Below are 26,258 nucleotides of genomic sequence, written 5' to 3' on the forward strand. Positions count from 1 at the left end.
CCCTAGAGTTTCTAGCAACTGTTGACTATCCTTTTACCCTTGCTTTTGCTTTTCTACTTTATTGGCTTGAGATTTTGAAAAAAACTTACCCCAAAAATTAGAATTAAATTTCTGCATATATAAGTTCTTTGAAAAGAATGGCATCATGAGTTGAATGATTCACATTAGCTTTTGATTTCTTTTGTGTTTGAGTAAACTTCCTTGTTTGTAAGACCTCTTTTCTTAGGGACTGAAATAAATTAATCAAATAATTAAGCTAATTTCTGTGAAACTGTATTTTTGAGGTCTTGAAATAAAGATGATATAAGCTTCAAAAAATAAATTTATAGGAATCCAGACCTGTAAATTCTGCCTCTTTTTTTGTGGCAGCTTTGGCCTCCCTTTATTCTTCCTGTCAGTCCATCCATCCAGCCATTATACAAATATTTACCGAGGCTGCACAAGGCCCCAGGCACTGTTTAGGTGCTTCGGATACTGCAGTGAACAAAGCAAAGTCCCCACCCTTGTGGGGATCTTACTGTATTTGATGAAGCTGACAACAAGCACAGTGATACGTGCCTTGAAGTAAAGTGGGTTGTGTGCACGAGAAGGATGAAGGAAAGGGTGCTGTTTTAGATAGGGTGGTCCGGGAAGGCTCTCTGGTAAAGAGATGTTTGAGCAGCAACCTGAAGGAAATGAGGGACCTACCTTTGTGGCATCTGAGGGAAGAGTGCTCATCCAGAGGGATCTGCTTGGTATGGTTATATCACTGCACCAAGGCCAGTGTGGATGCCCCAAAATGAGCAAGGAGGAGAGTTACAGGGGATCTAATCAAAAAGTAGGAGAAAGCCAGATGCCTTGGGAGTTTTGACGTTTACTTAGAGATATGGGAAACCTTTGGGGGGTTTTGAGCAGAGGAGAACCACAATGTTACTTGTTTTAGAAAAGAATCATTCTTATTTATATGTGGAAATTAGATTGTTAGGGAGTAAGGGTGAAAACAGGGAGACTAGACAGGCCATTGCAGTAAACTGGGGAAGAGATGGTAATGATGAGAAGTGGTCAGATTCTGGATATATTTTGAAGGTAGAGTTGGGAGACTTTACTGATAAAGTGGATGGAGTAAAGCATAACTCCAAGTTTTTTGGCCTGAGCAGCAGGCAGAGTGGAGTTGTGATTTATTAAAGTGAGGTAGACCACAAGAGGAGGTTTGCATGGGAGATCAATTTTGACATTTTTAAGTTTGAGCTAGCCATTAGACATCTAAGTGGAGATGTGGAAGAGGCATGGATAGACAAATCTGGAGTATAGGTGAGATGTGCAGGATAGAGATAAGAATTTGGTGTTAGAATATAAATGATACTTAAAGCCTTGAGACTGAATGGGATCACCTGGGGAATGACTGTAGCTAAAGAAAAGGTCTGAACTCTGAGCTTAGGGGCATAGCAGTGTTAAAGGATAGGAGGATGAGGAGGAACCAACAAGAGTGGAAAGAGCCAAGAGATAATGTAGGAGAAAAAACAAGACATATTGGTGTCCTAGATGCCAAGTGAAGCAACTATCCAGAAGGACTGGGTCAAAATCTCCTGACAAGGATCAAACAAGGACTGAGAAGTAACATTGAATTTGGCAATGTTGAGCTTATTTGTGACCTTTATAGCTCTTTTGGTGGAATAGTAGAGGTAAAAGCCTGATAGGACTGGAGTGTCTGCTGTAGATAGCGATCAAAAAAGTGGGGTGTTAATTGAAAAGGGCTGTGGAGTTTTTAAATATGGGAGCAGCTACAGCATATTTTGGGGTTTTGGAAATCATCCAATAGAGAAGAAAATATTACTAACAAGGAGAGAGGGGACTTTCACTTCAGCAACTTTATCACTGTGTCCCCACTGAATGTTTTTCTTAAATGAATGAATTAATGGATGGGTAGAAGTATTTTCACCAGATGCAGTATAATTTTTTTTTAATCAATGCTGAATAAAAAGTGGAATAAAGAACACTTCAGTTAACACCTCCTCTTCCCGATCGTTGTGGGAATTTTTAGGTTTCAGTCTTCTTTGGTTAGATTACATCTTGAAGTTTACTTTTTCACCCTGGTGAACCTGGTGTTTCTCAGGTCTTTGCAGCTGCCCTCACAAATGATCTATTAAAGTGTGTCACCACTACAGACTTGTCTAATCTTTTACTTTTTGTTCATTTTTCTCATTTGAACTTTTAAAGAGTTGGTACCTATTTCAAAAATTTTGAGACCTCTTGTTAACTATTATTCTTGACTTAAGAAGATACAATATTTGCCAGAAGAGTGAAGGAATACAGATTTTTGAATGTTCAGAGTAGGGTTGCCAAATAAAATACAAGATGCAGAGTTAAATTCGAATTTCAGGTAACAACAAGTAATTTTTTTAGTATAAGTATATCCCAAATATTGCATGGGACATATTATGCTAAAAAATTAATTGAAATTCAAATTTAACTCTGACTTTATATTTTTATCTGCTAATCTGGCAACTGTAATTTAGAAAAAAGGTTTGTATGATTCTTAGTCTGAGAGTATAAACACAAAGGTAGATCTTCAGAGTCTGGGTCTCTGGAAAATGTAATCCTGATGGTGTATTCATACATAACTATGATGATCAAGAAGAGAGAGGTATCTCAAGAAACTGATGTTGCTGTGCCTGAATATTTTTAAAAAATATAAATTGAACGTGGAGAAGGAGTACACGAACTAAGAATGAATTAAAGAAAAGAGAGTTTGTGGGACCTGTGATGTGTATCCTTGAAGAAACATTAAGGTTAGCAAAGACAGTTTTTAAGCTACATTCAACAGTGTGTTTGTTGGGGCAGTTACTAGGATGTTAAAAGAGAATATAGATTTCATTAACTACTTGATCTCTTCTTTCTTTTACGCTAAGGAGAATGGAGAATGGACTCTGGATTGAAAATGGCAGAATGGATTTGGGTTAAATGGAATTGAAGCACATTATGGGTAGCAATATTAAAAGAGCACCCAGATGTTCAACGTTCAGTCTCTCATAAGCCTGAGCATTTTCAGTAGTGCTTTCAGAACCTGCGATTTGGCAGACATTCAGTTTGATGCTTTCACAACTCTTATCTCTCTTATTAGGCTTCTGTGTTTATTTAAAACTTAATTAAAACTTTTAATTGTGGAGTATTTCAAGAATATGGAAAATTATCAGAAAATAATGTAATACACTCCTATACTTGCCATGCAGATTTAACAAGTAGTAATTTTTGCCTTATTTGCTTCAGTTCTTCTCTTTTGAAAAGTATTGCTAATTTTTTTTCCCTCTTTTGTCACTTCTCTGCTGCCTCTCAATCCATTACCTTGAAGCTGGCGTATATAGTTCTCATGCATGTTTCTACATATTTCTGTGTGACAGGATATAAACCAAGGCTTAATGAGGGAGATTGATGGAAAGAAATGGGATTGATTAGCTTGGCGAAGAGAAAACTTAAAGTAGGATTACAGGTTCCTTCAACTATCTAGAAGTCACTCATGTGAAAAGAGTACTTAACTTTGATAACTTATTGACATTAGGCAGTACAGATAATTTTTTTTAAAGTACTTTTAAGATCAGAAAGCAACATGTAGTACTTAGTGACCTAATTATTTTATGGTCTATACTTACATGGAAATTTTTATAAAACATTGAAAAAATCAATGTTCAACCTATACAGATGTCATTTCTAAAAAAAATGAACAACAATCATGATTTTCCTAATGTCTTTACTGTAAAAATGGTTAACCAGCAATCTTTAGAGGAATGACTATATTACTATTTAAAAATTTGTTAAGGGCACACATCCTGAAATATTTAAGACATCAGAGAAAATGAATTTTTAAAAAATGTTCTTCATGTTTTGATGCTTTTTGAAGCATGGTGTTTCTTTCAGTAATTACATTCTAAAAAAGATGGGAGGTATTGACAAAATCTGTTTTTTCTCTGAACTGTAGTATATATAATATGTTGGTAAGAAAAATGGCTTAGAAGTTAGAATGTAAGAAAGAATGAGAGATATGGGTCTGACCCTTTCAGACATCTTTCAGTTTAGGAAACTGTGAATAGCAGAGGATGGAGTCGATAGGGAAGTGAGAGTTCAGCTCAGAACAAGGCACAGAGAAAACATTCTTATGGACTATATTTGCCAGGGCACATTTCTGACTAATACAAAGTGAAAGAAAGTACCCTGTTTTTGTAAGTAATTGCGTTTTTATTCATAAAGATTGAAACAAACAGTTCAGACCAGAATGTTAAATAATGGTCATGGCAATACATTCTTTCAGAAAGATTAATAAAGCATACATGACATGTAATATATTAGCACAATAAAATTCTTAGCATGTGTTTGTTCTAATTCATAATGTCCAATGAGTTAGTAATTTACTTTTCTGTTTTTATATTTCTTGTTTACCACATAAATTCATCTGAGTCCTGATTTTAGTGTCTAGTTTTTCTCTACTTGAGAGAGAGGGGTAGAGATTTCATTCTGCTATTACGAGGTATGTGCCAACTTCTTTTACACAGTGTCAGTGTTAGGGTGATTTAAGAATTTCCTCTACACCGACCTTCAAGATGGCGGAGGAGTAAGACGTGGAGATCACCTTCCTCCCCACAAATACATCAAAAATACATCAACATGTGGAACAACTCCTACAGAACACCTACTAAATGCTGGCAGAAGACCTCAGACTTCCCAAAAGACAAGAAACTCCCCACGTACCTGGGTAGGGCAAAAGAAAAAAGAAGAAACAGACAAAAGAATAGGGACGGGACCCGCACATCTGGGAGGGAGCTGTGAAGGAGAAAAGGTTTCCACACACTAGGAAGCCCCTTCACTGGTGGAGATGGGGAGTGGCGGGGGGTGGAAGCTTAGGAGCCACAGAGGAGAGCGCAGCAAAAGGGGTGCAGAGGGCAAAGCGGAGAGATTCCTACACAGATGATCACTGCCGACCAGCACTCACCAGCCCGAGAGGCTTGTCTGCTCACCCACTGGGGCAGGCGGGGGCTGGGAGCTGAGGCTTGGGCTTTGGAGGTCGGGTCCCAGTGAGAGGACTGGGGTTGGCTGTGTGAACACAGCTGGAAGGGGGCTAGTGCACCACAGCTAGCCGGGAGGGAGTCTAGGAAAAAGTCTGGACCTGCATAAGGGTCAAGAGACGATTGTTTTAGGGTGCGCGAGGAGAGGGGATTCAGAGCACCGCCTAAAGGAGCTCCAGAGACAGGTGTGAGCTGTGGCTGTCAGCGCGGACCCCAGAGACGGGCATGAGACGCTAAGGCTGCTGCTGCCACCACCAAGAAGCCTGTGTGCAAGCACAGGTCACTCTCCACACCGCCCCTCCCGGGAGCCGGTGCAGCCCGCCACTGCCAGGGTCCCGTGATCCAGGGACAACTTCCCCAGGAGAACACACGGCGCGCCTCAGGCTGATGCAACGTCATGCTGGCCTCTGCTGCCGCAGGCTCACCCTGCATTCCATACCCCTCTCTCCTCCTAGCCTGAGTGAGCCAGAGCCCCCGCATGAGCTGCTTTTTAACCCCCGCCTGTCTGGGTGAAGAACAGAAGCCAGAGGGCGACCCACATGCAGAGATAGGGCCACATCCAAAGCTGAACCCCAAGAGCTGTGCAAACAAAGAAGAGAAAAGGGAAATCTATCTGTGCAACCTCAGGAGCAGCGGATTAAATCTCCACAATCAACTTGATGTACCCTTCACCTGTGGAATATCTCAATAGACAGTGAATCATCCCAAAACTGAGGCGGTGGACTTTGAGAGCAACTGTAGACTTGGGGTTTGCTTTCTGTGTCTAATTTGTTTCTAGTTTTATGTTTATCTTAGTTTACTATTTAGAGCTCATTATCATTGGTGGATTTGTTTATTGATTTGGTTGCTCTCTTCCTTTTATATGTATATATATATATATATTTTTTTCCTTTTTCTCTTTGTGAGTGTGTATGCTTCTTTGTGTGATTTGGTCTGTATAGGTTTGCTTTAACCATTTGTCCTAGGGTTCTGTCTGTCTTTTTTTTTTTAGTATAGTTTTTAGTGCTTGTTATCATTGGTGGATTTGTTTATTGGTTTGGTCGCTCTCTTCTTTTTTTAAATTAATTACTTTATTATTTTATTTTAATAATATATTTTTTAATTTTAATAACTTTATTTTTTTTAATTTTTTCTTTCTTTCTTTTTTTTTCTTTTCTCCCTCTTCTTCTGAGCCATGTGGCGGACAGGGTCTTGGTGCTCCGGCTGGGTGTCAGCCCTGAGCCTCTGAGGTGGGAGAGCTGAGTTCAAGACATTGGTCCACCAGACATCTCCCGACCCCTCGTAATATCAATCAGCGAGAGCTCTCCTAGAGATCTCCCTCTCAACACTAAGACCCAGCTCCACTCAATGACCAGCAAGCTCCAGTGCTGGACACCCCATTGCAAACAACTAGCAAGTCAGGAACACAACCCCACCCTTTAGCAGAGAGGTTGCCTAAAATCATAATACGGTCACAGACACCCCAAAACACAACACCATATACGGCCCTGCCCACCAGAAAGGCAAGATCCAGCCTCATCCACCAGAACACAGGCACCAGTCCCCTCCACCAGGAAGCCTAAACAACACACTGAACCAACCTTAGCCACTGGGGGCAGACACCAAAAAAAATGGGAACTATGAACCTACAGTCTGTGAAAAGGAGACCCCAAACACAGTAAGTTAACCAAAGCTTTTGTTGAAAAGCTTTCAACAAAATTCAACACCCATTTATGATAAAAACCCTCCAGAAAGTAGTCATAGAGGGAACTTACCTCAACATAACAAAGGCCGCATATGGCAAACCCACAGCCAACATCCTTCTCAGTGGTGAAAAACTGACACCATTTTCACTAAGATCAGGAGCAAGACAAGGTTGCCCACTCTCACCACTGTTATTCAACATCATTTTGGAAGTTTTAGCCACAGCAATCAGAGATGAAAAAGAAATAAATCCAAATCGGAAAAGAAGAAATAAAACTGTCACTGTTTGCAGATCACATGATACTATACATAGAGAATCCTAAAGATGCTACCAGAAAACTACTAGAGCTAATCAATGAATTTGGTAAAGTAGCAGGATACAAAAGTAATGCACAGAAAACTCTTGCATTCCCATATACTAATGATAACAAATCTGAAAGAGAAATTAAGGAAACACTCCCATTTACCATTGCAACAAAAAGAATAAAATACCTAGGAATAAACCTACCTAAGGAGACAAAAGACCTGTATGCAGAAAACTATAAGACACTGATGAAAGAAATTAAAGACGATACAAACAGATGGAGAGATATACCATGTCCTTGGATTGGAAAAATCAACATTGTGAAAATGACTGTACTACCCAAAGCAGTTGACAGATTCAGTGTAATCCCTATCAAACTACCAATGGCATTTTTCACAGAAGTAGAAAAAAAAATTTCACAATTTGTATGGAGATACAAAAGACCCCCAATAGCCAAAGCAACCTTGAGAAAGAAAAACGGAGCTGGAGGAATCAGGCTCCCTGACTTCAGACTATACTACAAAGGTATGGTAATCAAGACAGTATGGTACTGGCACAAAAACAGAAATATAGATCAATGGAACAGGATAGAAAGCCCAGAGATAAACCCATGCACCTATGGTTACTTCATCTTTGATAAAGGAGTCAAGAATAAACAATGGAGAAAAGAAAGCCTTTTCAATAAGTGGTGCTGGGAAAGCTGGACAGCTACATGTAAAAGAATGAAATTAGTACACTCCCTAACACCATACACAAAAATAAACTCAAAATGGATTAAAGACCTAAATGTAAGGCCAGACACTATCAAACTCTTAGAGGAAAACATAGGCAGAATACTCATGATATAAATCACAGCAAGATCCTTTTTCACCCACCTCCTAGAGAGAGGGAAATAAAAACAAAAATAAACAAATGAGACCTAATGAAATTTAAAAGCTTTTGCACAGCAAAGGAAACCATAAACAAGATGAAAAGAGAACCCTCAGAATGGGAGAAAATATTTGTAAATGAAGCAACTGACAAAGGATTAATCTCCAAAATAGACAAGCAGCTCATGCAGCTCAATATCAAAAAAAAAAAAAAACCAATCCAAAAATGGGCAGAAGACTAAATAGACATTTCTCCAAAGAAGATCTACAGATTGCCATCAAATACATGAAAGGATACTCAACATCACTAATCATTAGAGAAGTGCAAATCAAAACTACAATGAGGTATCACCTCACACTGGTCAGAATGGCCATCATCAGAAAGTCTACAAACAATAAATGCTGGAGAGAGTGTGGAGAAAAGGAAACCCTCTCGCACAGTTGGTGGGAATGTAAATTGATACAGCCACTATGGAGAACAGTATGGAGGTTCCTTAAAAAACTAAAAATAGAGCTACCATACGACCCAGCAATCCCAGTACTGGGCATATACCCTGAGAAAACCATAATTCAGGAAGGGTCATGTACCACAATGTTCATTGCAGCACTATTTACAATAGCCAGGACATGGAAGCAACCTAAGTGTCCATCGACAGATGAATGGATAAAGAAGATGTGGCACATATATACAATGGAATATTACTCAACCATAAATAGAAATGAAATTGAGTTATTTGTAGTCAGGTGGATGAACCTAGAGTCTGTCATACAGAGTGAAGTAAGTCAGACAGAGAAAACCATTTACTGTATGCTAATACATATATATAGAATCCAAAAAAAAAAAGTAGTTCTGAAGAACCTAGGGACAGGACAGGAATAAAGACAGAGACAGAGAATGGACTTGAGGACATGGGGAGGGGGAAGGGTAAACTGGGTTGAAATGAGAGAGTTGCATGGACATATATACACTATCAAATGTAAAATAGATAGCTGGTGGGAAGCAGCCACATAGCACAGGGAGATCAGCTCGGTGTTTTGTGACCACCTAGAGGGGTGGGATAGGAAGTGTGGGAGGGAGTCGCAACAGGGAGGGGATATGGGGATATATGTATACATATAGCTGATTCACTTTGTTATACAGCAGAAACTAACACACCATTGTAAAGCTATTATGCTCCAATAAAGATGTTAAAAAAAAAAAGAATTTCCTCTACTCTGCATAAAGCAGTAAGTAAAGATCAAAGCCATCATATCCTTTGATAAATGCTTTTTTGGATTTGGAGTGTATAGTCCTAGTTGTTTGAGTATAAAAACTTGCATGAGATTTCTAAAAGGTCACCAGAGCTCATATTCGGGAATGTAGTGGTGTTCCTTATAATTGTGGTACAGAGGAACAAGTAAGTGTACAAGGTCATGATAATTCTTTCTCTAAACAGCTAAGGCTTGCTCCAGAGCATCACTTGAGTTTTGGTTTGGTGTATGAGGGTACCTCCTGAGAGGTTTCAATTCAAATTAATCTTTTCAGGGCTTATTAGCGGACAGGCACAAATTCCTTGGGTTTGTCTTTAAGAGGCCCATAGATTGGGATGGAATGAGAATGTTGCCTTTCTCAGCTAATCTGGCCCCAGACCTTTTTCACTGGAATGAAAATATGTACTGCCTTGTATGTTGTGGGTCTTCTCCATGTGTTCTCTACCATATTGTGTGCTTGTTTGTTCCTTGTGGGGTGTTCTTTCTGACTGTTCTTGTTCTCATCTGTGCTGATATGTTATTCTAGCCACTTATTATCCCAAGAACATTTAAAAGAAAACTTTTCTTATCCTTTGTTAAAAGTAAAATTAATATAACCGTGGGGGTCTTCTGTAGACTCTGGTTTATAGTTATGAGCCTGGCTAGGTTTTCTCCCCCACCTTTGGATGGGAAACCTGGAGTTAATATAAGTAAGTAATTGGAGGGAAAAGTTAGAGAACAACAATCTCATTTATATAAATTTTATTCTTAACAAGCCATTATAGATTTTGATTTATATAAAAAGTATATATGTATATACTTAATCATCCTTCCCTTGCTTTCTCTGTTCTCCATGCTCTGAGTGTGTTTTCTAATTTGATTGGAAACTATTCAAGAGCAGTTGCTTCTTGCTTAAGAATGAGTTAGGATCTAAAGTGAACTTGTTGGCTGGAAACTATAAATAGTTAAAATTTCCCTTGAAAATTCTTTAGGAGGACACCAGGTTGTCACAACATACTGTCTCTCAATATGTTGTATGCAGCCACGTTTTTCCTCCAAACTTGGAACATATCACAGTTTCTGAGAGTGCACCAGATGAAAAAGTTGGCTTGTGTTTAATGGCCATGTTGTATATTTTTTTAAAAGGGAACTTAGGTTTAAACATTGGAGTCATGCAGTGCAGCAAGATTCTCAGTTTGATATGCATGTAGTGATTGAAACAGATTAAGAGAGCATCATATCCTTGTTGCTCACCCCATTCACTCTAGAGCATGTATTGAGTACATGAAATAGTGGGCAGAATCTCTAATATTACTGTTTATGTCTGTCTATGCCTTATATTTGGCCTCTTGTGTTTGATTGATTCAAATAATTAAATGCACCTGTAATGTGACTCCACTACATTAACCAATTGGTGGCAATAAGGTACAATAAAAGTAAGGAATACAAGTTCAATACAATTAAGTTAAAATTTTCTTTAGGATTTACCATGAAAAAAACCACCCCCTTTTGAAATGGTATAATAGAGGATTATATATATAATGTTTTACATATATTAAGGCTATTAAGGCTGATGTTTTCTGAATTCTGATCTAAACAGTGTAAACTATATCACAACTTGATTTTTTAAACTTTTTAAAAATAAATTTATTTTATTTATTTATTTTTGGCTGTGTTGGGTCTTCGTTGCTGCACGCGGGCTTTCTCTAGTTGTGGCGAGCGGGGGCCACTCTTCCGTTGCGGTGCACAGGCTTCTCATTGTGGAGGCTTCTCTTGTTGCGGAGCACGGGCTGTAGGTGCGTGGGCTTCAGTAGTTGTGGCTCGTGGGCTCTAGAGCACAGGCTCAGTAGTTGTGGTGCTCGGGCTTCGTTGCCCCGTGGCATGTGGGATCTTCCCGGACCAGGGCTCGAACCCGTGTCGCCTGCACTGGCAGGCAGATTCCCAACCACTGCGCCACCAGTGAAGCCCACGACTCGATTTTTTAAACTGGTGAATTAAAATATAAATATTTTAGCTTAATTTTTTTAACGATATGGTTTGTGGGCATATAATTCTATTTTAAGTATTGAAATTTTAAATTCTAATTTTTACTCCATTCATAGGCTACTCCGTCTTTTCAGTGTTTTTATTCCTTACCTACATTATATCCCTTTTACTTTTTTTTTTCTTCCTAATAATTACCTGGTATCCATGATCATCAACAAGTAATTGCTTGGCTTTATACTCATTAGGAAATATGGTTTGTCTCTTCTGGAATTTTTGTTAATTTTTTATAATTAAAAATACTGTAATTATATTTTCCTAAAGTTGCTATCAATCTGTTAGACCCTTTTTAGAGTTGAGAAACACAGGTTTGGAATATGAAGAATAAATCTTACAATTTTTTATGTGATACTTCAAAATAATGTGTACTAGAATTCTAGCTTACTCATTATTGGTTAATATCATTTCACAAAGAGAAATGTATTACTGTCAAATTTTTATCTTCCCTATTTGAATGTTAAAAAGGGCAGTTAACTTCTTCTTTTTTTTTTTTTTTTTAACTTCTTCGAGACAGTTCCTTTTTATCTGTACATATATCTAATCAACACTGTAAAGATTCATTCAGATAACCATAGTGGGGGGTACTTCGGGCCAACAGGAAAAAATTGACTTTTAGGGTTTCAGTCTTTTAGCAATTATATTTGTTCTGAGGGATTTTTTATGTGTACATTTGTCATTTAGTAGGCCATACTAAATGTGGAATAAAAATTACTGTGGTAACAATTGCTTTGCAGGCCAGTTTATCTTGATGAGCATTCACTGTGTCTCATATATAAGAAATTTTAACCATAAACATTATGACGTTGTATCTTTAAGACCTCCTAGGTGAATGTTTTTTCCTTTCCTTTGGATCTCAAATCCAGCACTTAATCATTCGCATTATTTAGGCTCCACTGTCCTCCTACTGTCCCTGTGTTATAAAGCCTTAACCCTCTATAATACCAACCTTCATTCCTTTGCCAGATTGTTGCCATTCTAAATTTATGGTTTCCGGTATGAGATGAGCATTCATGTGCCACCTGAAAAATCCTTTCATGGTTTATTAATCAATTTCCTGTCATTTTTGGTGGTAAGGTTAAACTTTTGCCTCTGTCTTTAAAAATTCCATCTCATCTTCTTTTGAATAGTCTTGGCAGATCTCAAAGAAAATAGGAGTCATTTTGGTGGAACTCTCTTTTACCATATTTTTTCTCCCCCATTCACCTTCTGCTTCCCATATTACAAACATATCTGCACTTTGACTCATCCATCCCTCCATGCTCATCCTTCCATCCAAGGCTTATCTCTAGAACCATGATTCTCTCTCCTGCATTCTCAGGGAGCCTACTCCCCTAAATCAGTCTTCTTCTGGTTATTCAACCTCTCTCTTTCTCTATTGGCTCTCCTCTGATTATAGAATTGTGCTCAACTCTCTCCTGTATTTCTAAAAACTCTCAACCGCATGCATTTCGCTATTTCTTGCCTCTTCTCCTTTTCTTTTCAACCAAGTTTCTTGAAAGAGTAGCTAGTACCCATTTTATTTCCCCATTTCCTCCCTCTCTGTTTATCTTTTCTTTAAATAAATTTATTTATTTTTATTTTTATTTTTGGCTGCGTTGGGTCTTTGTTGCTGCGCGTGGCTTTCTCTAGTTGTGGCGAGCAGGGGCTACTCTTCTTGTGGTGCACGGGCTTCTCATTGTGGTGGCTTCTCTTGTTGTGGAGCACGGGCTCTAGGTGCGCGGGCTTCAGTAGTTGTGGCTCGCGGGCTCTAGAGTGCAGGCTCAGTAGTTGTGGCTCACGGGCTTAGTTGCCCTGCAGCATGGGGGATCTTCCCGGACCAGGGCTCGAACCCGTGTCCCCTTTGTTGGCAGGCGGATTCTTAACCACTGTGCCACCAGGGAAGCCCTCCATTTATCTTTCACCCACTGAAATTTTCTTTCTCTGACCATTTTTTTTGAAACTATGTGTACTAAAGTCATCTAAGGCTTGAGAATGGCTAAGTACACTGGACCCTGTAGCATAACATTTGAAACTTTCTTTTTTCATGTGATACCACTTTCTTCATATGACAGCTCTTTGCTGATCTCTTAGGACTCTGTCCTTGACCCTGTACTGTCTACTCTCAAGAGGTTTTTCGGGGTACATGGATAGGTTTCATGGCATTCATGCAGCCTCTGAAATGAATTACAAAATGTTTATATGTGTATATGTCTATTTTCTTAGGGAGAGGGTCCACAGGTTTATATATATAAATAATTTGACTTAAAGGAATATGTTCATCCGTGCTTTTAACTACGTTGAAGTGATAACACTAAATTCTGTACTTCCAGCCCAGACCTATGATAGGAAACCCCAAACTGTATATCCCACTTGATGGCCCATGATCAAAACTTTCCAAAGCAGAATTAATCATCTTTCGTCTTCCAGTATGCCCTCTATACCCATACACTCTGCTGTTCTGCTTCTCCTGAACCAGAAATATGGGTGTCCTGCCCCTTTCCCCTTGATCTTCACATCCTGCCCCGTGAATTTATTCTATCTCCCAAATATAAGTATCTCTCAGATCCATCCTTTTCTGCCTTTCCCTGCCTCAGTTGTATCCTCTGTCTCTCACCTGGTTTCTTGAAAAAACTTTCCAACTGGTTTGCTTGTCTTCAATTTGACCCCACCTTTCATCTGTTCACTACACTTAAATTTGAGTCATTTTTGTACGATATGTTAAATTTTTTTATGAGGATAAAAAATGCTTAAATTGAGACATGTTGTTGGATCTCTGCTTACATCTTTAGTCTTATTTCATGAGTCTCCAAATGCACTATTATATAGGGATTTTTTAAGCAATAATTTGTTATTTTAGTTTTCTTCTTTATATGTCTACCTTGGAATAACCTTTGCTTCCCCACCAGGCCAGCTCATTCAAGTCCTTTAAATCTCAATTTCCTTCCTTCTTATCTACCTTCCTTCTCACCCTCTTGGGTGTTTTCTCCCTTGTCTTCCTGCAGTTGTATCTGCACAATTATTGCAACTATTTTTCTTTCTTTTCAACCATACTGTAAACTTGTTATTTAGGGCAACTGCAGTCATACCAAAAATGTTTTTCTTTTAATCTCTAGATCCTTGCAGTGTATCTAATATATTGTAGGTGATCTATAGATATTTGCTGATTAAATGAATAACCAAAGATTTAAAATTGGCTTTCTCATTTTGACCTTTATACATTTCAGGTACCCTTAAATGTTGGTGATCTTTTTACTGGTACAGAATACAATGAGTTTTGAAGAATAGAGTTCTGTAAGCCTTATTTATACTCAGTGCCTAGCACAGTTCCTACTAGATAGGAGATACTCAAGTATTTGTGAATAAATGATTTATAGGTGACTATGAGGAAATGAGCTGTTACAGTTTACAGTGTTGGTCATTTAACTGGAGGAAGAAAATAGATAAAACCAAATTAGAAAACCAAGTAATGTGCTTTACTTCATTTTTTTTGACAAGTATAATTCATACTGATTATTTTGATGAGCCCTCAGGAAGCTTTAGAGTTTCCTGTTAGTGCAGTGTATAACAGTGTGACTCATTACCAGACCCCATTGTTAGAACTCTTCTTAGAGTTTCAGTGTGAGTGGTATCTTGTTTTGTTAAGGTTTGTTAGGTTTGTGAATTAGAGTAAAAATCAATGAAATCTTACTGCCTGCTTTTTAAAGAGAGGGACAGGACATTCAAATTATTGTGAGATATGTCAAAATGATGAAAGTAGTGGTCCCAAATACTTGTTAATGCTTAAGACCTTGCCTGAGGCAGAATAGTCCATATATCCCATGTCTCTTGTTCTGATTCTACATTTTGAAAGCACTAACGTGTGTGGTTAAAAAGTAGGTTCCGAGGCCGAATACTGTTCAGTTTAGTGTCAAGACCTTTCTTTAAAGACTTCTGACTTAATGTCAGTCATCATGAATAGCGTTCTTGTCTTTGAATAGAATTCTCTCAATCTAGGTAGAGAATTTAAATTCCAGTGCCCTAAGGCATACATTGTATGCTTTACTTCTCAATGGATGATATTAACTATGTTCCATCTGTAGGATAATTGAGAAAAAAGTCATTCAGTTCACTTTCAGTAAGACCTTGTTGAGAAAGACTGCTGAGAAGCAGATTGTGCAACCTAACTCAAGCCACCAAATTCTTAATATAGGTGGAAACTCCTTGGTTACTATTGACTTGAGACAAATTGAATGGTGACTTCAGAATAAAAGATACTATCTCTAAAACTGGTTCTCAAAGTATGGTCCTTGACCTGCTGCATCACTGCAGAATTTGTTGGAAATACAAAATTTTTGTGCCCCATCTCAGTGCCATCTGATCTGCTGAATCAGAAACTTGGAGGTGAAGAATAGGGAGATGGGGCTTAGCAATTTGAGAAGCCCTCCGGTGACTTTTTTTTTTTTTTTAATTTTGTTTATTTATTTATTTTTGGCAACGTTGGGTCTTTGTTGCTGTGTGCGGGCTTTCTCTAGTTGCGGCAAGTGGGGGCTACTCTTCATTGCGGTGTGCAGGCTTCTCATTGCGGTGGCTTCACTTGTTACGAAGCATGGGCTCTAGGCAGGCGGGCTTCAGTAGTTGTGGAACACGGGCTCAGTAGTGGCTCGCGGGGTCTAGAGCGCAGGCTCAGTAGTTGTGGTGCACGGACTTAGTTGCTCCGCGGCATGTGGGATCTTCCCGGACCAGGGCTCGAACCCATGTACCCTGCATTGGCAGGCGGATTCTTAACCACTGCGCCACCAGGGAAGCCCCCTCCGGTGACTTTGATGCACACTAAACTTTGAGAGTCTCTTTGCTGTCCACTGACTGCTGCTTTCATTTCTTCTTCCAAATGCTCCAGAAAGTGTGTTATCTAGTGTTAGAAAAATCCAGATGTGGTTCTCTGAATCATCTCGTTTCCAGAAATGCTCTCCTAAATTCATTCCCAATGGATACTTGAAATTTAAAGTCAGCTAGCTGGGGAGTTTATTTGCAAATTGGATCATTTTACTTTTCTGATTAAAGTTCTTCAGTGTGGTGTGGATAATCCAGCCGTTTTTTTGCCCCAGCCATTCTCATACCATTTCCTTACAGATTTGTAATGCAATCATCTATGTTTTTTAATCTTTTGTGTTTCTGATTTCTAATCTAATTGTATTTTGCTCAGAAAATATGAGCTATATCAGGGGTCAGCAGACTAATTTGGTCACACTGAGCCCAAGAATGGTGTTTTTTTGTTTGTTTGTTTTGTTTTTTTAAAGAAAAAAAAAAAAGCAAAGATTATACAGCAGAGACTGCCTGTGGCCTGCCAAACCTAAGTATTTACTCTCTTTCTGCAAAGTTTGTTGACCCCTGATCTATATGATACTTATTTTTTGAAATTTGTTGAGATTTACTTTATGGCCTCGCATACATAGACCATTTAAAATTGTTACAAGTGTACTTGAAAAGAATATATATTTTCATATATGTTAGGTTAAATTTACTAATTTCACGGCTCAAGTTCCCTATTTTTTGTTGAATTTTTGTTGATTTGACCTATCAATAGTTGATCAATTATTGAACTTTCACTTTGATGTTGGACTTGTTACTTTCTTTTGGAGGTCTATTTGTTTTAATTATTTTGAGGCTATTCCATCAGGGCATGCAAATTCAAAAGTTTTATACCTTCTCAGTGAGCTGTATCTTTCATTATTATGTAGAGAAGTGTTTTGTGTTTTTTTCCCCCCATCCCTAATAATACCTTTTGTTTTTAGAGTCTATTTTGTCTGATCTGGTACTATTGATATAGCCACCAGATACTTTTGGTTATTATTTACAGGAGGTTCTTATTCTATCTCTTAACTTTCAACCTTTCTCTGTCCTATTTTAGGTATAGCTCTAGTGTTTACTTGATTACTGTTTAGTAATTCAGTCTGTCAATCTTTTGGGTGTTAAGATTAATTCATTTACATTTATTGTGAGTATCGATATATTTGGACTTGTTTCTCTTTGATCTACTTAATGTATACTTTGTCTAGTTGTAACAGCATACTGGGTTATTTCTTCAGATCCCTCTTTCAGATCACCACTTTTCACTGTATTTAATCTATTGTTTAACTCATATATTGATTGTTTTTAATTTAACAAGTATATATTTTTATTTTTAAAAGTTATATTTTCAAATTTGCTAGTCATTTTATTATTCTTCATTATTTTTAAATTCTCTCTTATTTTGTTAAACATTTCATACAGTTATTTTATACCTAATTACACTAATATAGGAGCCAGAGATTTTTCCAAGTATTAAGCTTTGTAATAACTTCAAAGGGTATATGCAATCAAGAAGAGCAGAAACAGGGAGTGGCCTGAGACATCCTATATGTCCCCCTAGTTGTTCTTTCTTTCAGTCTCACAATGGACACATGCTCTTTGGCCCAAACAATTAGTGAGGTCTCTTAATTGAGTTTTGTTGGTCTTTTCACACTGTGAGAAGTGTTTGGGTTATAAAACATCTCTATTTTAGACTCTAGAGTAGGTTTTTATATGCTCTGCACTATTGACATTTGGGGCTAGATAATGCTTTGCTGTGAGGAGGCTGTCCTGTGCCTTCTAGTATGTTTAGCAGCATCACTGGCCTCTACCCACCAGAAAACAGTAGTACCCTCCCAACCCCCCAGATGTGATGTCCCAGAGTGTCACCAGATATTGCCAAATGTCCCAACGGGGGCAAAATCATCCCTATTTGAGAACTGTCCTGGGGACTTACATAGCTTATGTGACATTCTCCAGGGAGCCATGCCTTATAAACATTGTAGTTTTGTTGTAATAAGCTATCTTAAACCAGGATAACCCTCTAAGAGTATTCCATAGATGAGGACTCCCCTCATAGTAAATATAATTAGTCTATTTGCCAAAAGATTAGTTGTTTAGTTGTTAGCATATAAACAAGGAGATTAGATCAGATTACCTGACTTCCTTCTTTCCCTGGGAATTCTCCCCTTCCTCAGCTGCTCTGATTCTTTTCTCATTCTTCAGTCTCCCTGTTACCATGGTCTCCTTTTCTCCATTTTTCTTCCTTTTATTATTAACCAAATAATTACTGAGTGCCAAAAATATTTTAGTACTGTTCTGTTTGCTAGGGGAGATCAGTGAAATGAAGGTCTTTTTTGTCATGAAGCGGGGAGATCAGTGAAATGAAGGTCTTTTTTGTCATGAAGCTTACTCTTTGTGGGGTAAGACAATATATAAATAAGTAAATAAAAGAATGTCAAAAAAAAAAAAAAAGAATGTCAAATATTAATTAGTGCCTATAAAAATAATTGAAATTTTGTACTGTGATAGACAGTAACTGGGTAGCTGCCCTGTCTAAGATTGAGTGGTCAAGAAAGGCCCCATCTCGGGAGGTGTCTTTTAAGCCAAGACTTTTGTGTCAAGGAGTCAGCTGTATGAGGATCAGAAGAGCATTCCAAGTAATGCAAATGCAAGTAGGTGGAAACATGCTTGATACTTTAAGAAGAGAAAAAGCCAGTGAGACTGAAAGTAAGGGATAATGTGAAATGAAATCAGTGAGTGTAAAATGAAATTGGAGAAGAGATGGGCAGGTGCTTTTATCTCTCTCAATATTATTGGCTGTAGTAATACAGTATTTGATGCCTGTACTTAGGAATCAGTAGAATTCATTTGAAGGAATGTTATGGTAGTACCCACAAACAAGGGGGGGTTTTTTTGTCTGTTTCTTTCTCACCTATAAGCCAATGCATTATTAAATAAACTACTTGGGTAGAAAATGTGTCAGGAGAATTTTTCAACATTGGTAGCAATTGCTTTTTAACTAATTGGTTTCTTTTTTTCTTATACAAGCTAATTTGTTGAATTTGATTACCTCTCCCACCTCTCTCTACAGATAAATATCATCTTGTTTTGTTTCAGTTTCAGGTTTCTTGTTGTATGGATCACTGATTGAATAATAGATGGCTTTACCTCGTCTCACGGGAGCCTTGCGCTCCTTTTCAAATGTCACCAAGCAAGATAATTATAATGAAGAAGTGACTGACTTACAGGTAAACTTTTTAGATGAAAACCCTTATAAGATACGGGCAAATATTTGGCATTCTTTTTTTTTTTTTAAAGATTTATTTTATTGATTGATTGATTGCTATGTTGGGTCTTCGTTTCTGTGCGAGGGCTTTCTCTAGTTGCGGCAAGCGGGGGCCACTCTTCATCGCGGTGCGCGGCCCTCTCACTATAGCGGCCTCTCTGTTGCGGAGCACAGGCTCCAGACGCGCAGGCTCAGTAGTTGTGGCTCACGGGCTTAGTTGCTCCGCGGCATGTGGGATCTTCCCAGACCAGGGCTCGAACCCGTGTCCCCTGCATTAGCAGGCAGATTCTCAACCACTGCGCCACCAGGGAAGCCCTGGCATTCTTTTTCTCAATTCTGTGTGCTTTTTTTTGTTTGTTTTTGGCTGCATTGGGTCTTTGTTTTGGCGCGCGGGCTTCTCTCGTGGCGCGCAGGCTCAGTAGTTTGGTGCGTGGGCTCTCTAGTTGGGTTGCGCAGGCTTAGTTGCCCTGCAGCATGTGGGATCTTAGTTCCGCGACCAGGGATCGAACCCGCGTCCCCTGCATTGGAAGGCTGATTCTTAACCACTGGACCACCAGCGAAGTCCTTGTGTGCATTTTTAAAAATGGCAAGTTTTATCTTTTTTGGTGTTACACCAAGAAGGGGAATGGGCATATTGATGTTTGCTATGGGAATACTTATCTTAAGCACTTATAAATGTATTGTCAAAGAGGACAAACAGAGCTATGATATTGAATCCTTTGTTAACTTTTCTGTTCCTAAGATACCTGCCTCAATTAATTTTGTAATTTAATCCAGTAATTTACCTCTAGATCATCTGAGTAAGTTTTCAGATCTCTGGTCAAATTCTTATCAAATGTGAATATTAATCTCTTAAACTCTGTAGCTGGTCTCATAATTCACTTCTGTCTTGTCCTTATAATTGGTTGTGGATGTAATAGGCCTAAAGGTCCATGAACTGTGCATATGAAGGAATGAGCCATTTAATATAGTATATGAAGGAACTGGCCCTATGCTGTTTTTTAAAAAACAGCAGTCACTTTTCTGACTCCTTATTTGACTCTTGTAGAATATTAACATTGTTTCCTAGTAGGTTGGAATTTTATTGCTTAAAGCCCTTATGCAGTTTTACAATTAATAGCTTCACTGAAAGATTGATACTAGGAAAAAAAAGATTTGTAACAGTCTTTAGGTAGATTTTTCCTCTAATGATGATACAGAATTTTGCTATAGGCAAAACAGTTAACCTTCTTTATGATGGGAGCTATTTTGCATTTTCACAGCAATTAAAATAAGGATATATTCTATACAGTTAATTAATATTGCTATCTTAAACTTGAATTATTTCCTCTCATCGCCTAACCAAAGCCCTTTACAAGTTATTTTATATAAGAGATGCAACAGGAGATTTTAAAATTTGAAAGTTATAAGGACTACATGCTCATCCCATGTCATTTAATTTATTCTTGTAGGCTTTTAAACACTTTTTCCCCCTCTGAGGAAAGAAAGTGGCAGATACAATGAGCCTCATTTTAATGTAATTTTTTATCTTGGGAAATATCCAACATATACAAAAGAGACAGAAAAGTAACGTGAAACTTTGTGTACCTATGACCCATTATAACAGCTTAATTCAATTTAGGGCCAGTCTTATCTCATCTCTACATTTGCCTGTTTTCCTCCCCCTAAACCCAGATTAATTAGCTCCATTTCAGTTTAGAAAACTGAGGCAGGGAAGTAATAGTGAATTATGAAAGTAATAGGAATATTGTCAATAGAACCAAGAGGAAAATTACAGTTTTCTGTCAGACCCGCTACTTTTCATTTGGTCACAAGACGTCATGAAGTTTAATCCATGGATCAAGTCCAGTGATATGAAGTAAAATTTTTATTGCTTTCTGTGTCAGTTCTTGAGAATGGAAAGATTTATAGTCTCAAGGAAAGTGTGTGTATAGATAAGAATCTCCTGGATGCCTAACTTGTTCTAGGATCAGACTTAGGAAAGCAATACTGATTTGAATATATTGAACCTGTCATAGGAGTCTTATTTTCTTTAAATGCCTTTCATCAAAAAGCATGACATAAAGTTCTTATATACAGTATGGTTTAAGCTATGTTAAAAACGAGCAGGAAAATGGAAAAGAGGTATGTGGGGTGTTACCGACTGTTATCTGGATGTTGGACTTTTTGCTTTTTACTTTGCCGTATGGAAATTATTTCATAATGAGTATTCATTGTGATTAAACTGTAAAAAAAAGAAGCTTTTTTAAAACATATCTTTAAACAAATGAGATTCTTTTAAATCACATTTAAATAAAGCTCCTTCTGGGAGCTGTAAATTTGGATGTGAGTAGATACAATTTTGAATTCTTGTGGGTAGTGCCAAGTTGTATAATGTAATGCAAAATATATGTAATAAATGATAGATTTGAGAAAACCTTTAATCAGTATGTTTCTGTATTATTCTGTCTGTTTCAGTTGAAGCGGTCTAAACTTCATGAACAAATTGTAGGTTTGGACCTGACATGGATGAAGATTGTAAAATTTTTGAATGAAAAGCTGGAGAAGAGTGAAATGCAAAGTGTAAATGAAGACTTAAAAGATATATTGCAGGCTGCAAAACAAATAGGTATAGTTTTGTTATTTTTTTTAAACCACTAAAGTTCAAAAATAGATTCCTTTTAAACTATATACTATAGAGTGAAAGGTTAAAATTTCCAGGGAAGTATTCATAATTATGAGACAGTCTTATCTATCAAGGAGCTTAGGATTCAGGGAGGCAGAAGTAAACTAGTAATTATAATACAGTCAACTTGAGGGATTTATAGGAATTTAGAGTTTAAACCACTGTCTTTATTGAAATAAGGATTAGGGTAAATTAAAAATTTTATGTAGTTGGAAGGAACCTTAAGATGCCCACCTAACACACAGTGAGGGCCAGTACTGAAGCTGAACTTTTCTTCAGTTCCTGATGCACACTAATATTTACATCATTTGATTACATTTGAAGGAGATTGTAGATAGAGATTGTAACACTCTGGACTTAACACAGGTTACTTTCCCAAGATTGAAGACAGAGTAAAACAAATCAAGTGACTCTTTGGTAAAACATCTGAGTTTGTTCATGGAAATTCATTGTCCCGTTCTAGACTCCGATAATTAAAAAGCATAGTTAACACTACTGTAGTTCTAACTGCAAATTCAGGTTTCTACCTATGAAAAGTTCAGACTGATAACTTTGGCTCTGTATGATCTGGCCTTCACCTTTCTCTCTGACCTTGAGTCATCCTTGTTTTCACTAACTGTGCTTCAGACACATGGCCTTTTCTTACTTCTGCAAACTCACCAGGTTGGTGCCTATTTGGGGATTGTTGTACCTGCTGTTTCCTGTGCTGAGAATGTTCTTCTGTCCTAATATTAGAGTGGGTAGATCCTTTCTTGTTATTCTGAGCTCACCTAAAAATTATTTCCTTAATGAGGCCTTCGCTGATCATCTAATCTCAAGTGTTTACCTAGTCATTCTTTATCTTGTAACCCTCGGTAACATTTTCTCCATAACATTTATTATCTGATATTTTGCTTGTTTGTTTATTGCCTGTGTTTTGCTACTAGGATGTAAGTTTCATGAGAATAGAATCTTATTTTTCTTGTTCAACACACTCCATCCCCAGTGCTTAGAATAGTGCTTGGTATATTTTAGGGTCTTAATAAAATTTCACTTGATAAATAAATGAAAAAGTTTTCTCAGGTGATTTCTTAGTAGAAGGAAAATTTAGATCCTAACTTCACCATATGCTGGTTGGCAGTTTTCTTCCCTTCACCAACTTTGGAAGGTGTTTCTATTATATCTTGTATACGTGAAGACTTTTTATTTATGATCATCAAATCTTTGAATTTATTATTCAAATATTTTGACTTTGATGTATTATTTAATTATCATTGGTTTGTAGTATAGTATAATATTGAATTTAATGCCCTCATAATTTAAGTTGTGAAAGTACAAAATGAATGTCATGTATGTTTTTGCAATTAGATGATCTTTTGAAGTTCAAGGGCTTTGGTAAGAATTGAGATTACTTACTAAGCCTAGGGAAAATAGAGCACACTGATGTGATTTGTGACAGCATTTGACATAGACTCAGACTTTATGTTTTAAGAATATTGAGGCAGTTAGGTTCATTAGAAAATAGTAGCAAAAATGCAAAGTCTCCAATCTACCTAGATTACCTTGAGTAGGATCTTAACCCTTCTGGGCTTCACTGTCTTCATTTCTAAGATGTTAGAATTATTTGTCGGGGGGGTGGTCTGACTTAAGTAGTTTTCAAAAACTGTAATATCCTTCCTTTAATTTTATTATGAAAATACCTCAGAATACTTAGTAAAAACAGTATAAAATATTGAGCTTATTCAGTACCGTGACTAAATTTTTCTTTATTAAATGATGTGGAAATTAAGGTTATTAAAAAATAAGTTATTCTTTAGACTACTTTCCCCAAATATCTCTGAAAAGTCTAAACTTATTGTTTTAAATAGCCGATCATTAAACATAATTCTAGGAGTTTTGCCTGTTAGCAAAGCATCTGATTCATACTCAGGAGCTAATCTATTGACTGATGTTTTTAAGGAATTGATTATTTTGAGATGTCATGTCTCAAAAGAATATTTTCATGACAGATAAAATCTTAGGGTTGTATTTAGGAAAATGCTCCGTTATATATACTTTTTAATGGTGTGTTTAAGTTGAAAAACTATTAGTGAAACTAGTAGTTGACTAGTAGTCATCCACTCTGTTTGAATGAAAATACTGCTGATACTGGAAATGTAATTAAAACTAGCAGCATTGAAATGATTAGTCTTATGGAAAACATGTCTTTGTGTCTTCTCTTATATCATCCTTTTAGCACAGGTAATTTTGGTGTAATTGTGTTAAAAACGTGGAGCAAGAGAATAAAGTAAAAAGAACAATCACTTATATTTCAGTTGAGCATAGTAGTATGAGGTACATGTGTATTGACCAGTCAGAGTAATAGGTATTTTAAGCTGGAGGGGACATCAGGGAACATCTTGTCCAATCCCTTCATGTTGTATGTGAAGAAACAGGGTCCTTGAAGGTTAAGTGAACCCCGTGGTTGATTTGTGGCACAGGTAGGCCTAGACCAAAATTCTGAAATGGAAACATGATGGAAATCCTAAATTCTTTCCTTTCCTTTTAGTTAGAGATCATGTTCTCTCAAAGTCTACTTTTCAGCTATTCTCAAATTGACTCCCTCTACATATTTGACCTAGTTTAGGCTTTTACCATAGCATGTCTGAACTACTGCAGTAGCTTATTGCCTCACCCTTCCTTTCTTATTCAACTTCTTCACAGTCACTAGACTTATCTTTCTTTTTTTTTTTAGACTGATTGTTATAAGAAGCAAAGCTCATTTTTATTCCCAGCTTGCTCTTTAGACCAAATTCCTTAGAATGAGAAAGGAAAAGTTCCTTTATGAATTGAAATAATTTACCTTTTCATCTCCTTGCCATTCTGTCACATGCAACCTTTGTTCCTAACATATATAATGTTTACTATCTTACTTTCCTAAGCAGTCTCTCTGTCATTGTGTGTTAGCATAACTTTCCCCATTGTGATCATCTGGTAAAATGCTTCTCATCTCTGAAGAAATGGCTTAGGCTTCATCCATGTCCTTTGTTATTCCTTTCCAGTGTTAGTAGATAGTGTTCCATTAGAATGGCATCTATTCTATATTTTTTAGAGTACTTTCTCATTATTTGATATTTACCTCTGTCCTCTCCCTCATGGACTGTGAATGCCTTGATGATACAGGGATTCTAGGAATCAGAGTGTCTTCGTACTCCAGTGCCTAATGTGGTGCAAGGGATACACAGATGTTCAATAAGTAAATGAAGTATTGAGAATCCAACTAAAAGTCAACCATGGTCTCTACTACCTCTGATGCTGACAATGTCTTACAAGTGGTAGCTTTTTAAAAATTTTTGTAATTTTAAAGTACTTTTTCCTCTCAGATTTATATTTGATATATTCTTATACCTTTTTACGATTTCATTCTCCCCACAAAGAGTATTTTAATAATAAAACTTAGCTTGAGGGAGAAAATACTATAAATTATTTAAAAATAGTATTCTTGGCGCTTAATCTTAGTTTATTTAATTACTCATTGTAGATATAGCTATCTCCTCCATGGATTTTGAAGGATAAGCATAGTCGTATTAACCTATATTCTGCTCGTAATGAAACTTTGTCAATATATTTTTGTGCTCTAAGTAAAAACATTTTTGAAAATAAAGAGGTCAAGATTGAGAATGACATTCAGTAAAATGCATTATGTATTAGGCATGTATTTCTGTTATTTAGAGTTTTAAATGATCATTTCAGGAGGCTAAGATTTTCACAGAGTACACAGAAAGTAGGATGGGGGTCAAGAATGGTGGAAAGATCAGTAGAAAGACCCAGCAGTTCCCTAATCAGCTTTGTAAGTGAACCTCTCTCCTAAGGCCAAACAGAATGATCTAGTAATTTTACTCTGAATCCTGAATACAAATCAGGACTCAGCCAGAACTGAAATAGTTTTTTTTTTTTCAGTGTTCAAGTTATTTTGCCATACACAGACACGTTTGTTTTGCCTTCTTTAATTTATAACCCCTGCTTTATTTGGATTTTGGTGTTTTTATGCATTTTACTTTTAATAACTTTATCTTTGAGAAAAGCATGAACCAAAAGGTAGGACAGGAGTAACTTACAAAGTGTGGTTTAGGGAATTTGGGAATTCATTATGTTTTTTGAGTTGTCAAGGAAATAAGATTTTACTATAAAAAAGTGAGGAATCAAAACTGAGAGTGGAAAGCAGTTTATAAAGTAATGACTGGAAAAAGGAAGTATAAGAAGGTATTAGCAGGATCTGGCAATTCTGTCTATGGAAGCAAGGGTAGGCATTTAGAATAATAAAGGCCTGTTGTGTATGGGATATGGCAGGAGGTTTTGCAGAAGTATTTGTGAAAAATAGCTATCTTGAAAATTGTGG

The 26,258-nt window shown here is 37.2% G+C and overlaps 1 protein-coding gene across 3 annotated transcripts in view; it reads left to right on the forward strand.

Moving 5' to 3' along the window:
• Window positions 1-26,258, forward strand: part of ASCC3 (activating signal cointegrator 1 complex subunit 3) — a 326,479-nt gene that overhangs the window by 5,737 nt on the left and 294,484 nt on the right. For 2 of the 3 annotated variants that reach the window (XM_082405193.1, XM_082405191.1), the window contains exons 2-3: window positions 19,068-19,198; window positions 21,694-21,844. In XM_082405193.1, the coding sequence (XP_082261319.1) occupies window positions 19,109-19,198; window positions 21,694-21,844 (241 nt within the window). In that variant the 5' untranslated portion in view covers window positions 19,068-19,108. Of the gene's footprint in view, window positions 1-19,067; window positions 19,199-21,693; window positions 21,845-26,258 lie in introns of those variants that run through there. The other variant, XM_082405192.1, reaches the window with a different exon arrangement.

This window comes from Balaenoptera borealis, assembly GCF_965194805.1.
Source record: "Balaenoptera borealis genome assembly, chromosome: 9".
Classification (NCBI taxonomy): Eukaryota; Metazoa; Chordata; class Mammalia; order Artiodactyla; family Balaenopteridae; genus Balaenoptera; species Balaenoptera borealis.